At 45.3% G+C, this 14,007-nt stretch overlaps 1 protein-coding gene across 1 annotated transcript in view; it reads right to left on the bottom strand.

The window, feature by feature from the left end:
* Positions 1–11,761, bottom strand: part of LOC104511624 (latrophilin-3-like) — a 33,009-nt gene extending 21,248 nt beyond the window's left edge. Inside the window, exons 1-2 of the mRNA XM_010154318.1 lie at positions 11,688–11,761; positions 9,179–9,275 (exon numbers count right to left, since the gene is read on the bottom strand). Coding sequence (XP_010152620.1) covers positions 9,179–9,260 — 82 coding nt within the window. The 5' untranslated portion in view covers positions 9,261–9,275; positions 11,688–11,761. The remainder of the gene's footprint in view (positions 1–9,178; positions 9,276–11,687) is intronic.
* Between the last annotated feature and the right edge of the window lie 2,246 nt (positions 11,762–14,007).

The raw sequence follows: 14,007 nt of genomic DNA, 5'->3' as shown, positions 1-14,007 counted from the left end.
AGTTGTGTCCTCTTCTGTATCACAGGCAGAGTTTTCAAGTATTTAAAGAATCCTGGTCTTCCATGTGCTCACTGGAAATTTATTCCAACGATGAATGCAATTATGAAAAGTGAAATCACACATATTTGCTGGAGGACAACAGGTATTTTCAGCATTTTTCCTGGTTCCCTCCAACAAATGCTCTGACGTTTAGATTTATCGAGCCGTGTTCTTATAATAGCCAACAGGATTCAGTTAATAAACTTCAATAAACCTCCCTATTAAATTTCTATCAAATAGGTTTGTTGTCACTTGCAGCATCTAATCTATTCATTGAAAAGCTATTAATACTGACTGCAGCGAAATGGAGTTTCAGCAAATGAGGTTGTTAAGCTCTGGGCCATCTTCTGCCAAATGAAACATCCCGTGCTTTTATACAGAGACAAGGGGAGGAAAAATACTTCTTTGCCCCTTTTTTTTCCTTCCTTTCTTCTGAGCAATGTTTTCAGAGGACAAACCTCTGCTGGATTATAATCTTCAGGCCCTGTTTGAAACACACCCAGCCCAGACACATCAATTTATAAATATCTGCCTGCTCACTGAAAGGTTGGACCAGATGATCTTTCCATCATCCAACCTGGGCTGTTCCATAGTTCTACGATTCCTTCTCAGCTGCCTGGAGGAGAAATGTTGTTCCAGGATGGGACATTTCTTTTTACCACCACGACACCTTCCAAGGGTTTTGTACCTCGACTATACAAACATGCATTATCCCTAATTGTTCTGGCTTATGCTTCTTTCTCAGCAGGTCTGAGCTCTTGCTCAAGACATGTGGAGAGCCCTGCCTATGGTGGGAATTGGACCATATTTATAGGAATCTATATAAGCAGTCATGCTTTCTTCCTCCTTCACAGCTATCATATTAAGATTGCTCTGCAGCAATACTCTGCTAGATCTAATACTCCCCAAAGCCGGCTCTGATTTCAGAAATTGCCTTGCCCTTACTTTCCGTCTTTAAATCTGATCCACCTAATGACTGAACTTCCAATTATATGGCTGTCAATCCTAAAATCAAAGCCAGTTCATAATATCTCCCAAAGGAAGAATGTCACGTCACTCACTGAAATCACTGCAACAAATCTCAGCTAACTCAGTCCCAGGCAGCAAAGAGGCAAAATAAACCAGAAGACTATTGGCAGTGGGATTCATTCTGCACGTAGGCAGAAATAGGAGTTAAATTCCCTAAGTTTTGATCCTCAGTGCAGAAAATCATAATTTTCCTGGAATAAAATGTATGGCTGATTGGAAAAAGAAAGAGGAAAAAAGAAAAAAAATTACAAACAGCAGAGGCAATTTGCTAGTCCAAAAGGATGCTGAGTTTCCCTCACAATTAGCAAATACTCCCCTGCTGTCGTCTACCTGAAATTTCTCTCTCCTTCATATGTGATTATCAGGATGGGTCATTTTGAGGCCAGATGCTGACATTTAGCCAAACCAATGGTTGTTTAACAGGGTTGAAGAGATTTATGGCTTGCAAACAGCAGTCTCTCCAGGCTGATTCAGTGCAACTGCATGTGGACTACTCCTTCCGAATATGCCCTTCTCCTGGGCAATGGGCCCCAGGCAGGGGTACCCATGGGGTCAGGGGTGGATGTGTGTAGTCTGGAGGGTTACAAGAGGGAGTAGAAGGGCACAGGGAATGAAACCAAAGGGCTTCATCAGGAAAATGCCAGTGGTGGTGAGATGGGGAGGTACAGAAACAGGCTCCTACATGGGGTAAAATGGAAATTTCAAAGTCCTGATATAATTTGACCATGCTATTTCTTTTGCAGACTCTCCGTGGTGTTGTGAGTACTGCCACAAGGATCTGTGCCGATGGGACAGCAAGAACTCTTGAACACCAATCTCCCCAGTGAAGAGCAGTAGCTGCGGCACTCGACAAACTGGCTGAATGAGATGCTAGAAAATGGCCCGCAGGCTTGCTTTGGATTAGCAGAGAGATGCCAATAAGGATTCTCACCCTGCTTCCCATGCCTGAATTTCCACCAAACAGCCAGGGGACACCTCTAGAAACCATTAACCTCTTCTCAAGCAGCAGCTGGGACCGAAAACGAATAGAAACTGAACTTCTAATCACATCCCACAGGTGGAAGGAGAGCGGCATTGCTGTTTGTGGCTAAACCAACGGCCTCCAGGCTCCAAGACTGATGAATCCCTTGAAACAAACACTAGATTTCCCACTCCTGAGGACTTTGGGGAAGGGAGATGCTTGAGGACAAGGATCGCTGCATCCCTCACGTTCATGCAGCACTGTGCCCCTGCTGACTCAGCAACGGTGAGCAAGGACAGTGTTAAGCACTGACACCTCTCAGCACTCTGCAGAAAGGATAGGCTCAGCAAAAAGTGCTGTGTCTTAGATTTAAAGAAACGATGACAAAGAAATGAGATTAGCGTATCAGCAAATGATGGTCTCTGCATGGCCAGGGAGGCTGCTGCCCCTACCATGGCCATCACGGGCTCAACTTTGAGAAGTCCTGTGAATTTACCTCCAGAGAACCCTGGGCACTGCTAAAAACAGAGCCCAAAGGATTTAAAGTATCTCCAGAGGGATAATAATTTAGATTTAATTAGTAAATATTTGTTATCTCAATTTTACGAGCTTCCTTATTTCTTTTTCCTCTGATTCTTCTCCTCCATTGGAAGGGAGAGGGGGGATTTGTGAGAGCAGCTTTGTGGTATTTTGCTAGCCGGAGTTAAACCACGACAACATCAAAACAGACTGACTTCACAGGAGAAACTGCGGCACTGTTTGCTGCCAACTGTAAAAAGACAATAAATAGAAAGAAAACAGGGCAAGTATTTATCCTCTAACGTCTCTGAGCCCTGGGCAGAGCCGTAGGTGTTACTCAGAGCACAGAAGCAGCGTTTAGGCAGACTGGGATAGATCAGTTGATGGCGCCCTCTGAATATCCTATCAGGACGAGTAGAGGCGTTCCCACCGCTCCCATGGCTTGGCTGCTTGCTATTTGTTTTATATGCAGTATAAATTCAGCAGAAATCTGACTGTCACGCTAGTCACATCAATCCATCAAGGAGTGAACGAGCGTCTTGAGGAAGACTGACGCATGGAACAGTAGCGCTTCCACGGTCCAAATTTCCACACGCTCTCCACTTTATCTCCAGCAGCAATGGGTCAGCGTCGCAAATGGACTACAATGAGCAGTAATTGCTCTTTGAAGCGTACCAGGGATGGGGCGGGAGATCCCCAGGGGAATCTTGACTTGATTTTCCTTCTTTCCGTTTTGCTCTTCCCTTTTCATTCTTCTTTTCTCCTCCTCTGCTGGTCTCTCCTTTCAATCACACCAAACCCTTCCCTGTTTTCACCGCTGTATTGCTGAGTTACGTCCAGACCACAACACCCACCACCCCTGCAGACAGCTAAACCAAAACATCTTAATTCCACAACACCCAAAACACATCCAGCAGCTTCCACCTCCGAGCAGAGAAGGAAGATTTGGGGAGAGTGACCCAAACCTGAGTCACTGCAGTGCCTCAGCACCAACCCGCAGCTCGTCTTCTGGAGTGACAGTCTCCTACCAAAGGAAGAATTTCACTTTCTACTGTGTTTTCTAAATAAGTGCTTCCTAAAAATGTAGGATAATACAGCCACCTGAAGATAATTTCAAACTTCACCCACGCTCCCTGCAACACACACTGTCGTCCCTGCTGAGTTAACAGCGCAGATACGATTTCAGCCTGGAAATCACAGCTTAATTATATTTTTGGGTGGGTGGGAGGAATTTGATGGGAGATTTCATTTAGGAAACAATCAAGTCTCGGCTGGGTTAGAAATCAGGATATTAATGTTCTTCATTTTAATTTTCCTCTCTGACTCAGATTCCCACTGTTTGAATTTGAGCTCAATTTGTTCTGTTCATTATGAAGAAATCCACATGAATTTGACATTAAACTGATTATCTCTGAAAACAGTAGCAATAATTTCCCTTTTTCCTGTGTATGTTTCAGATTAAATCTTTGTGGTTGATATAAAAACGCAGGGGAGAAATAATAAAGCAAAGGGAAATCAAGTATTTATTCTGGAACGCCACTTAGAAGCTGAGACACGCAACAGCATTTATTCTTTCGGGAAGAAAAAGCAAGGGGCAGGGACAAACAAATACCCTCATTTCCATTTCCCATTTCAGCCCATTTGCATGGGGACAAACAGGGAGTGAATACGGCTTTCTAAGCCAGGAATAATACCTGGTGTGTCAGTACTGGGGATCTTTGGGCTTTGTGATGACTGTTCGATGGGGTTTGCTGGCCAGTGAATGGACCCAAGGGACACAAGGATAAATTTGTATTTATTCGATGATTTGATGATCTTAAAGGTGTTTTCCAACCACACCAATTCTATGATTCTATATTTAAGAATCACCACTCTGCTGTAGGAGCTGCTAGGGGTCCTGGGCTCCAATCCTGCACCAATTGTTGGGGTCTTGATGACCCCAAAATGCCTTAACGGCCCCAGTGAGACTCACCAGGGACCCACACCCACTGTCCAGCCCACTCCTGGCCTTGCATTTGGCTCCTGGCTGGATCCTGGACCCGGGTTGTAGCCCACTTTCCAGCCCTGTCTCTGCCAACAACTCCTGCTGCTCTGGGCTGGACTCAGGACCTGATTCATCCCCTCACGTTGTCCAGGGCTGTGGATGGACCGTGCTACCAGCACCCAGCTCTGCCTGCTGGTTAACCCCCCCAGGACCATGCCCCACCAGTGAGGGCATGGCTGGTTTATGACTCCACCTCAGCTCCCAGCTCTTCTCCATCATGGAAGAGCTCTCCTCTTACAGCTCCCTGGTGTTTCTTGTCCTTCAGAGCAGCAATGTAGATCACCAAGAAACTTCTCCATGGATGAGGGTGGTGGGGACGATGTGCAGTGCTTTTGGGGGTGAGGGGACATAAAACATACATGCGTACAGCCAGAAGACAAGAGGTGTACATACTCCTGCTTCTATAGCAAGGCTGTTATTGGAATAATCTATTAAACTTGCTGTCAAGCTTGCAAGCTGAGACTCAGAGCATTACAGTGGGAGTACAGCACTTGACCCAACACAACAGACTTCTGGAGTAGCTTCTGTTTTCCAATAAATCTAGTGGCTTTACCCCTAGTCCATATATTTCCCCAAAGAGGGAAAGAACGTTGAGATACAGTAAGTGTTTGCCACAAATGAAGATATAGTTCCCCTTATCTGGTAACTTGAATGGATATACATAGCTCCATCAGTGCATTCTGCTGTAACGAAGCACTGCCTCATACCAGTGGCAAACACTTCTTTGTCTCTGCTGCTCTCGAGCCTCACTGAAACAAGGAACACTTTTCTTTAACAGATAACTTCCATTTTTCCTCTGGGGGAAAAAAAGAAATCAACCCCCCAGCTTGAAAACCTGAAGGGTAGCAAAGTGCTATATAGTTCATGGTGATTTTTGTTCTCTCCCAGTTGTCTCATATCCGAAGAGGGACAGTAACTACCGTATTATCTCTCGCCTAAGACATGGATATAAATCGGCTGGAGTCACATTGCTGTTCTGTGCTATGACTGCTTGTTTGCCAGGCTGTCTGAGCTATCCCAGTTCTCCGAAGGTGCAAAAGAACCCATCCCTCATGCTCCAGAGGTAGGCATTTGGATGTACCCACAGCTCGGGCCCATGCCGCTCCATCAGAGCCCTGCAGTGCTCACGCTTACAGCGGTCCCCTCCAAGCTGCTCCTCTTGCCATCAGCATCATCCTGAGAGACTTCCCAATTTCCCTAGATGGCCTCATCCGTGGGTACAGCACGCATCCATGATCAGATTACCAAAGCGCAAGTACAGCAGAATTGGAGTAACAGTAATGCTAATTGCTTTTAATCTCTGGCTCTTCTTAAGATCTGTGCTTAGCCCAAGTACCAAAAAACTGCAGTTACAACCAAGCAGTCACTTGTTCAGCTTTCTCCTCATGAACCTAACACAGCCTGAAACGTTCGGACTAATCTGTAGTTAAAAGTTACCTTCAGGATGTATCTAAAATGGTCGTATATGTCTTGGGAATCAAGAGTGAGTAGTTTTCATCACAGAACATATTACATCAGGCAAATTTGGGGATATGCCTGAAATTCCTGATACAATAAATGAGTAAAAGAACATGACTGCCAATTACTTGGGGAAGAGGGGGGGCGGTAGTAGCCAAAAGATGCTCTGGAGCTGAAAAAACAGGCATAAGCAGTATGATATCTGCTAAATCAGGAAAAGACATAGTTACATGTCTAAAGGAGGGATGCACTAACACAGACACCATATTCCAGACTGATGCCCAGGAGCTTCATGGAGGAAGAAGAGGGGATGAGATGGTATAGAGACATGCTGGTCATCATACAGGAATAGGGATAGCTAGGGCAGTCTTGCCTGGGTTGTTATCAAGCGTCAGCGGACTGCGAGTACTGTGAAAGTGATAGAGGAAAAAAGGCTTACATGAGAAAGTGCCCAAGTTAGAGGATGTCTCACAGCTTTCTGTTCCCACGACAGAAACATGAAAACTCAGCACTGGCCCAGGTCATGGAGGAATTGGACCAGGACCTGGAGGATGGGGCGATTCTGGGGAGAAAGGATCATTTTCTACCTGTTTTAGAAAGGGGTCGGCTATCTGAAGGCTCTGGGAAAGATACCAGCACAGAAAGAACGTTCAATTTGGTTTAATACAGACACTTCCATGCAAAAGGTGTCTAGGCTGGGAGGGCTGGAGGGGGACTTCTGAAGAGGTATGCAGCCCATTGTATCAACCTCGGGCATGAAAATCTGCTAGCCATACAACTCCACGCTCGCACACCTCTGAGTTTTTGTTGGACACTTGTAAACAAAACATTAATGTAACAGCTCCTTTAAAGCTTGACATATATATGTTAAAATATTAGGAGGAAGACAAGAACTGTGAAAACTGCACTGCCCCACTGGTCTGTTCAGGCTGCAGCTCTCTGGAGAAGCTGAAGAGACAACTTATGCTCTATGCAAAGCCCTAAGACCACAAACACTTCAGCTGGAATAAACGGGGTAAAGTGTGAAATACCCAGGGCCCCACACAGTTGGAATTACCATTGATGTCAGGTGTATTTTCCTAGCAAAACTGACCATCTGCTGCTTTGGAGATACTAACTCCCAAAGAAAAGTTTTGAACTCCATTTTGTAGATACTTTTGTCTAGCAGAGAAGAAAACTCAACAACTAATATTGTGCCCGCCTGCGTGAGAAAGAGGGAGGATGCCCCTGTGTAACAGTGCAACTTATTCAAGTCACTTAAGCATCCCACCGAAAAGGCTTCCCTTCTGTAGTCAGTGGAGAGATTCAGGCCTTTTGGGTGATTCATCGCTCTCAATATTACACAAGGAAAATAGCTGGATGAAATCTGTTTTGAAGATGCCTCCCCCGGCAGTTCATTTCCCAACTGACCTTTAAATAACAGGCACATCTAGTAACTGGCTCTCGCCACACTGGGATGAAGATTGCCCACTCAAAACCTCTTCACAGCTTTCCCAATTTATGGTCATACTCCCTTCTTTGCAAGGCAAAAAAAACCAAACCAAAAGCCTAAACCGAAAAAAGGAGTGATGCCTTTCTTCTGCTGAGAAACCCAGAAGGTCCTGGTTGCGAAAGTATTTCCCTCTGTAGCCTCGGCCACAACGGAGAGACAGTCAACTTCCACGCCAAGTAAAGGACCCAACATTTCATGCATAACACGTTTGGTCTGCCGCCAAGACGGGGCGATGGCCGGCTGAGGGAAACAGCAGCTCTTGCTGTAACCTTTCTGCGACAACCGATCCCACTCTAAGTTAGCCCTGGAAAAGCCTGGCTGTAGCTCTCCAGTCTGTCTCTGATGCAAAGACAGAGATGAGAGGGCAACGCGTGAGGATAAATCAGGCGTTTGTGGCAACGGCATCTTATAGACGTCTTTATCAATGGATCTTCAGTGCAAAGTGGAAATACCCTGGCACAAAACCCACCAGAGTGGGGTGAGGGAGAAAAGTACACCTCCATGTTAACTACACAGCTTTCCCCTTTGCACTGATTTGGGTGTACATACAACATTCAGAGGAGTGAATTGTGTACCCCGAGCTCCCCGACACTCAATAGCCAATATTGCTAACAGCACAGCCAAAATCCTTCAAGCCTAGCCTCAGGCAAAACTCAGTGGCAATTCTGAGTGAATAAAGACTGAATAAGAACCGAAGTCCCAGCTCAATTCTCAGTTAAGCATTGCAGTCCAACCATCAGGTTTGAAATACTTTTGATTTTCACCATCACAAGAGAACAGCCGGGCCCAGTAATCCCAATTCTACTCCCTCTTAATTCCAGCATCAACTGGGCAGACACACAAAACAGAATCTGGCATCTGGTAGCTCAAGGCTCAGCCACAAAGTAATTGTACTAGAGGAGAAAGAAACCGATCTCCAAGGCTCTTTTTCTGGTATTCCCGTACTGTCGTTTTCCTGCAACTCCCTGAAAAAGACTTCTTTTAAAAAACCTGTTCAGATTTCCTCCTGTGCCAGGCACCACATTTTTGTCTGGCATATACGTTTCTGATAGCCTTTCCTCCGCAGATGTCTATAAAGTTCACATCAGTCAGTTCTTCAAACGAGGTATATCAACATCGACGCAGACAATTTTGTTCCAAGCACAGGTTTTTTTCTTAACATCTACGCTCTGCTCTTCCATTTTTGCTTCCATAAAGATGACAGTAGTGCTACATACCCAGGACAATCAGGACTCCTGTGATGCTTAACACAGGCTGTACAGTGCCGTAACGACCCATTTTCACTGTCAGCAACGAGGCCTGACACCTCAGCAGCTTCTGGCACTAGCAGTTTGCTGAGGGAAAGGGGACATTTCGACTTCATTTCATTTCTTCCTTTCGCTTTTCCTAACTCCCTTTCAGAAATGACAATTCTTGAAAATGCGTGTGTAAAAATAAAGAAAATGAAAAAAAAAAAGGCAACAACCACCACAAAACCTACTCCCAGCTATCACTGTAACATTTCTTACGTGGGAGAATAGGGTCCAGTGCCATCTGAGGTGAGGACGAGCAGGGGCGGGGAAAGGGGCAACACATTTCAGATTCCTTAAAGTCATCACAAGAGTTAGGAACACGAAAAAAAATAGTTTATAATTACCTCTGTTGAGTGAAGCTGAACTGTTTATATCTCCAGTAATAAAGGAAGACTCGGACTGCTTTCGAACTGTGTCATTCCACATCCTACGAATCCGGCTCTGAAGAGGGATTGAACCACAGCAGGTAATGAATTTTTAGCAGCTGCAGATAGGTTTCTTTCTGCCTCACTAAAGATGGCTATTGGCATGTCTGGCTCAGGATGAGACTTGTTTCTAGCCAGCTGTAAGCAAGAGGTTGCTGTCTTGCTGTAACCCGCCTCATTCGTGCCAGACCCTGCCGGCCTAACTCTGTAACACGAAGGCCTGTCTCGGAGAAGTGCATGACTGGATTGCTTACGTTCTGCACAAAAGAAGCAACATGTAACACAGAAACCCAGACCCGTGTGAGCCACAGATTTACCAACACGGCACCAAACAGCGGAACAATAATGTACGCACGGAAGCGCGCATGGTTCCCGTACTCGCTCAGATAGAGTATCTGCCTTTGCGGCTTTCACAACCCTCTCTGGCTCCTCCCTAACCAGCCCTTGCAAAAGAGCAGAAGATCAGCCAACACGCATCTGTGGTTCCATCACTAGCGCCGGTGAAGATGTCTGGGGAACCCGTGTGTCCGGGGAAACTCTCCCTCACCTTACCTCTTGGAGTAGGATGGATGTGTGCCACGGCTGCGTGTCCCAGCCCATGGCAGAGGGGGTGAACTAGATGGTCTTTAAGGTCCCTTCCAACCCAAACTACGGTGATTTTATGATTCTATGGTCTGGGGGATCGGGAATGCTGGTTCCCGTTGTGGCAAACCCTGTTTTTTCCTAGTTGCTAAAAATCCAGTGCTTCCCATAGTGGGATCTTAGCCATGTGTGATTCTTCCGGGGTTTACTCATGCGGTCACAGCTCAAAAGTGCCTCTTAAGTCTCCTCATTAACTGTGTAGTAAGGGCATCTCCTAATCATGCATTAGCCCTCTATAAATGGAAGCACAATGTGACATGAGGCCCTTGCACTTTTATAGCAATTATTTTTCACCTGGACATTTAATCTATTGTATTTCTCTGACATGATCCATTATGGATTAATTATTCTGTTTCCTAAGTGCTTTTCAGAGGAAAAATGGATCTTAGGAGTTTTCCTCCCCATGGATCTCTCTACTTGTAAGATGCTTTCAACAACTCAGACTTATCTCCATCCACTTTCCATCACCCGTGTGAGGTTTCTCCTGCCTACAATAGGTCTCAGGCCCTTCTCTTTCCAAGGACAAGCTTCTGCAGGGAAAATAATCTTCCTTGGCACCTCAAATCTCACCTGCCACGAGGGAACTGCTGCCAGGAGACGCAGTTCACCCTCAAAAGGGCTTGTTTTGTTGTGCTGAGACTGCCGAGAGTGAGGGCTCACTGAAGTCAACTCAGAGAGAAAGGCACCTACACAGTAGCTAAGTTACGTGAACCCAAAGGCTTTCAAATCAGCCACCTAAATGTTGCTGAACATGGTGAGTTTTGGACGTTATTGATTACTGTGGGATCTGATGGCCTACTGGAGACAGGTTCCATATTCTATCGCTGCTAACTGCCCTGCATAACACCCAGACCTCTGCAAATGTCGAAGGGGAACTCTTTGATGGCATCTTGGAAACCGTTGAAAATAAATAATAATTTGCTCCAAGACATAAATAGCAAATTAGGTTTTCCTGGGAGGTTATAAACTGTTACTCGCTGCATGTCTTTCATAATTTAATAGTGAGACTGTCATGTATAATTACTTCCATTAGTAATACTGAATAATTTTGTGTTTGGTTTCTATTGATTAAGAAGTAAGCCTCTTCATTTTATATGAACTCTTTGTCCATAAATCTGCATCTGTACGTACAAGTTAGCTTCAAAACTGCTATGTGTATAAGCTACACAAAACCTGAATTTTCATGTGACCAAAGAGTAACAAATCCAGTAATTTAGTAAGATAATCTGACCCCAGTGGATTCTCCTAAGGGGTCTACAAACTAAGGCAAATTGAATGAGGCAAGGAATTGAACAAAGCACCGAATGCCAGAAAGCCAGCCCTGTCACTCTAAAGGCTATTGTAAGGCTCCTAGTCTTTTTATTTAGCACAAAAAATACATTTGTTATAGCATCATTCCTGTACACAGCAATAAAGGTGAAAACAACCTTCGTGTCGTGACTGAAGGACGTACTGGGATAGCTGACAAAATGCCCCCAGCTCCTGATTCCCATGGAAAGCAGGCAGGACAGCTCAGGTGATGACCACCCACCTGCCTCTGGAAGGCAAATTTGGACTTTCTATTCTCATCACTCTTTATTTAGAAGGTTCTTGGAGAGGCACTAATGGCCATCACCTCCCAAGGGAAGCCACCATGGTGAATTCCGGTCCAGGAGGGAGGGAAATCTGGACGGGTGCACTGGGGAGAGCCCTACAGCAGCTCCTTTGGTGCCAAGAGGAACTGCCCTCCCGGCATGACCATGAAGGGTATCGGCGCACTGGGGCGCGGACAAGAAGCGCAGGTTACCTGTGAGCCTGTGGAATATCTTCCAGGCGTCCGTGACCCCGAGGTTTTTCCTGAGCCGATAGAGCTCTCTGTACTTTTCCCACTACAGCAATGCGTACGCAGGCATTTTCCATACTCTTTACGTACCTAGCCAAAGAAAGAGCATCGGTGGTTAGCGGGCAGCTCCTCCTCCAACCCACTGCCTTCTGATTCCCAACACGGCCTCTGATTTTTCCTCAGTGGTTCGTTAAAACGATGGCTGTTGCAGTATGTGGGGAATAAGCCTATTACACCTTGCAGCTCCCGATACGTGAGCTCACCATTTACGATGGCGTGTGGGACTGCTTTTATGCAGCAAAGCTGCTCATTGACACTAGTCGGTTGTAGCTTCCTCTGAGGCACATCAAAGGAGCGTGGGAGAAACTACAGATACACTATTTATGACTGAAAATTAATATCCTCATAGATTTGATATAAACTAGCATATTGGTTCATCAAAGTACTAGAAGTTATTGCTTCTGGCAGGGGGCAAAGAAGAAAAATTCCTAAAGATACATATAAGAGCCATTGATTTTTTTTTTTCCAATTATTTCTTGCAGTCAAATTGAAACTCGAGGAAACTGTAGAGCCAGCAGCCCTTGAGATTATATTCCCAGTGCACACGGGTGGCTGGAGCCTGCTTTCCCACAGCACTGTGCAAGCCAGTCATGTTTTAAATGGCCACTGCAGTCAAACCGGGCCAAATCCTTGCCTGGAGTAAAGCTGTGCCACCTCCTTGGCTTCAGGGAACTATGCTCATTTGTGCCAGGGCAGGATCTAAGCTCTGACTGAGCTTCAGGGGTGATTTTTTATGGGCAGCGATACCCAGAAACCAGATGGGACACGACTGAAAATGAGCAGACTGTGTTGAAAAGCCAAAAGCAGGTCATGGTTGCTCACTGACACAAAAAAAGCCAAAAAACCCCCATGAATGTCCAAAACACCAGTTGAGGTTCCTTGGAGCACACGGTTAGCTATGAAATTTTGCCAGCCTATCTACAAGCATTTCAAAACTCTGTGAAACAACTGTTTAAATAGCAAATTACAGCTTTTTCATTAAGCTCTTCCTTAAGCATTTGAGACAAACACAATACCATGAGTGCCCAATATGCTCGAGTGTCTAATCAATCCTTTGCTGAGAGAAAATAATTCAATTGCTTTAATTAGCCACCCACTGTTTCCCTCTCTGCAGCTTTTTGCTGATTTTCTAGTCCATGATAGATAGGAAAGGATTTTTTTTCCCCCTACTCTCAAATAATTCTTCCCTCAGCTCTTGGGTCAGAGAGGTGTATTCACCCCACAGCAAGGTACCAGCTGCATTCTCCTTCCCTCTATAAATCAGGAGCGATCCCACAGTGAGCAGTGATGGTTTAAGGGTGTAGAGTGGCTAGAGGGAGAGAAGAGATTGGTTCTTCCATGCCAAGTGAGCACCCTGACAGCCAAGGAGGCTGCGGCGCTGTGCTGGGATGCTGGGTTAGGGACTGACCCTTTGCAAGGTGCATTGGAGGTGAGAGGACAGAGAATGGTGCAGAAATTCAAACTCCTCATCAAAGAGGCACCTGCAGGTTTAATCATCAATGGTGATGCTTCCTACATTGTTTTATCATCTTGCCTGGAAACTTTCTTGCTGAAAGTTTTAGGATCATCAGCTGGAACTTGCATCTAGTTAAGGCTTTTAAGCTTTTTAAGATACAAAAATTTGAGATGAAATGACAAGGATAAAACTCTGAACCCCAAAAATCTTCCTTCGGTTTCAAGAATGACATATTCACACAGCTCTCTAGATCCTTCCAGAGGCATGGCTCACAGAGCTCACTTGCTACGATGAATTTTGCTTATATTTTCATAGGTCAGATCTGCCTTCTCTGTACAGGGGAACACGGGTAACACAGCAGCAAGTCCAGGGCTCTTGGATGGAGAACAGACCTCAACATGGCCCTGAATTTCCCCAGTAAGCCATTTCACCAAAGGTCACTGGTCACACTGGGAAACTGGGACCCAAAAGTGCCTACATATTGTCTCTTCCCTATGTTTATGCTGGATACAGAAACCAAGATGTACATAAAAAATTATCAACAGACAGGTAACACAGCAGCAAGTCCAGGGCTCTTGGATGGAGAACAGACCTCAACATGGCCCTGAATTTCCCCAGTAAGCCATTTCACCAAAGGTCACTGGTCACACTGGGAAACTGGGACCCAAAAGTGCCTACATATTGTCTCTTCCCTATGTTTATGCTGGATACAGAAACCAAGATGTACATAAAAAATTATCAACAGACACAGAATTAGACTGTCCTGCT

Source organism: Eurypyga helias, unplaced genomic scaffold, assembly GCF_000690775.1.
Source record: "Eurypyga helias isolate BGI_N326 unplaced genomic scaffold, ASM69077v1 scaffold296, whole genome shotgun sequence".
Classification (NCBI taxonomy): domain Eukaryota; kingdom Metazoa; phylum Chordata; class Aves; order Eurypygiformes; family Eurypygidae; genus Eurypyga; species Eurypyga helias.
Note: the sequence above shows the minus strand (reverse complement) of the source record. Positions and strands in the feature narration are given on the sequence as shown.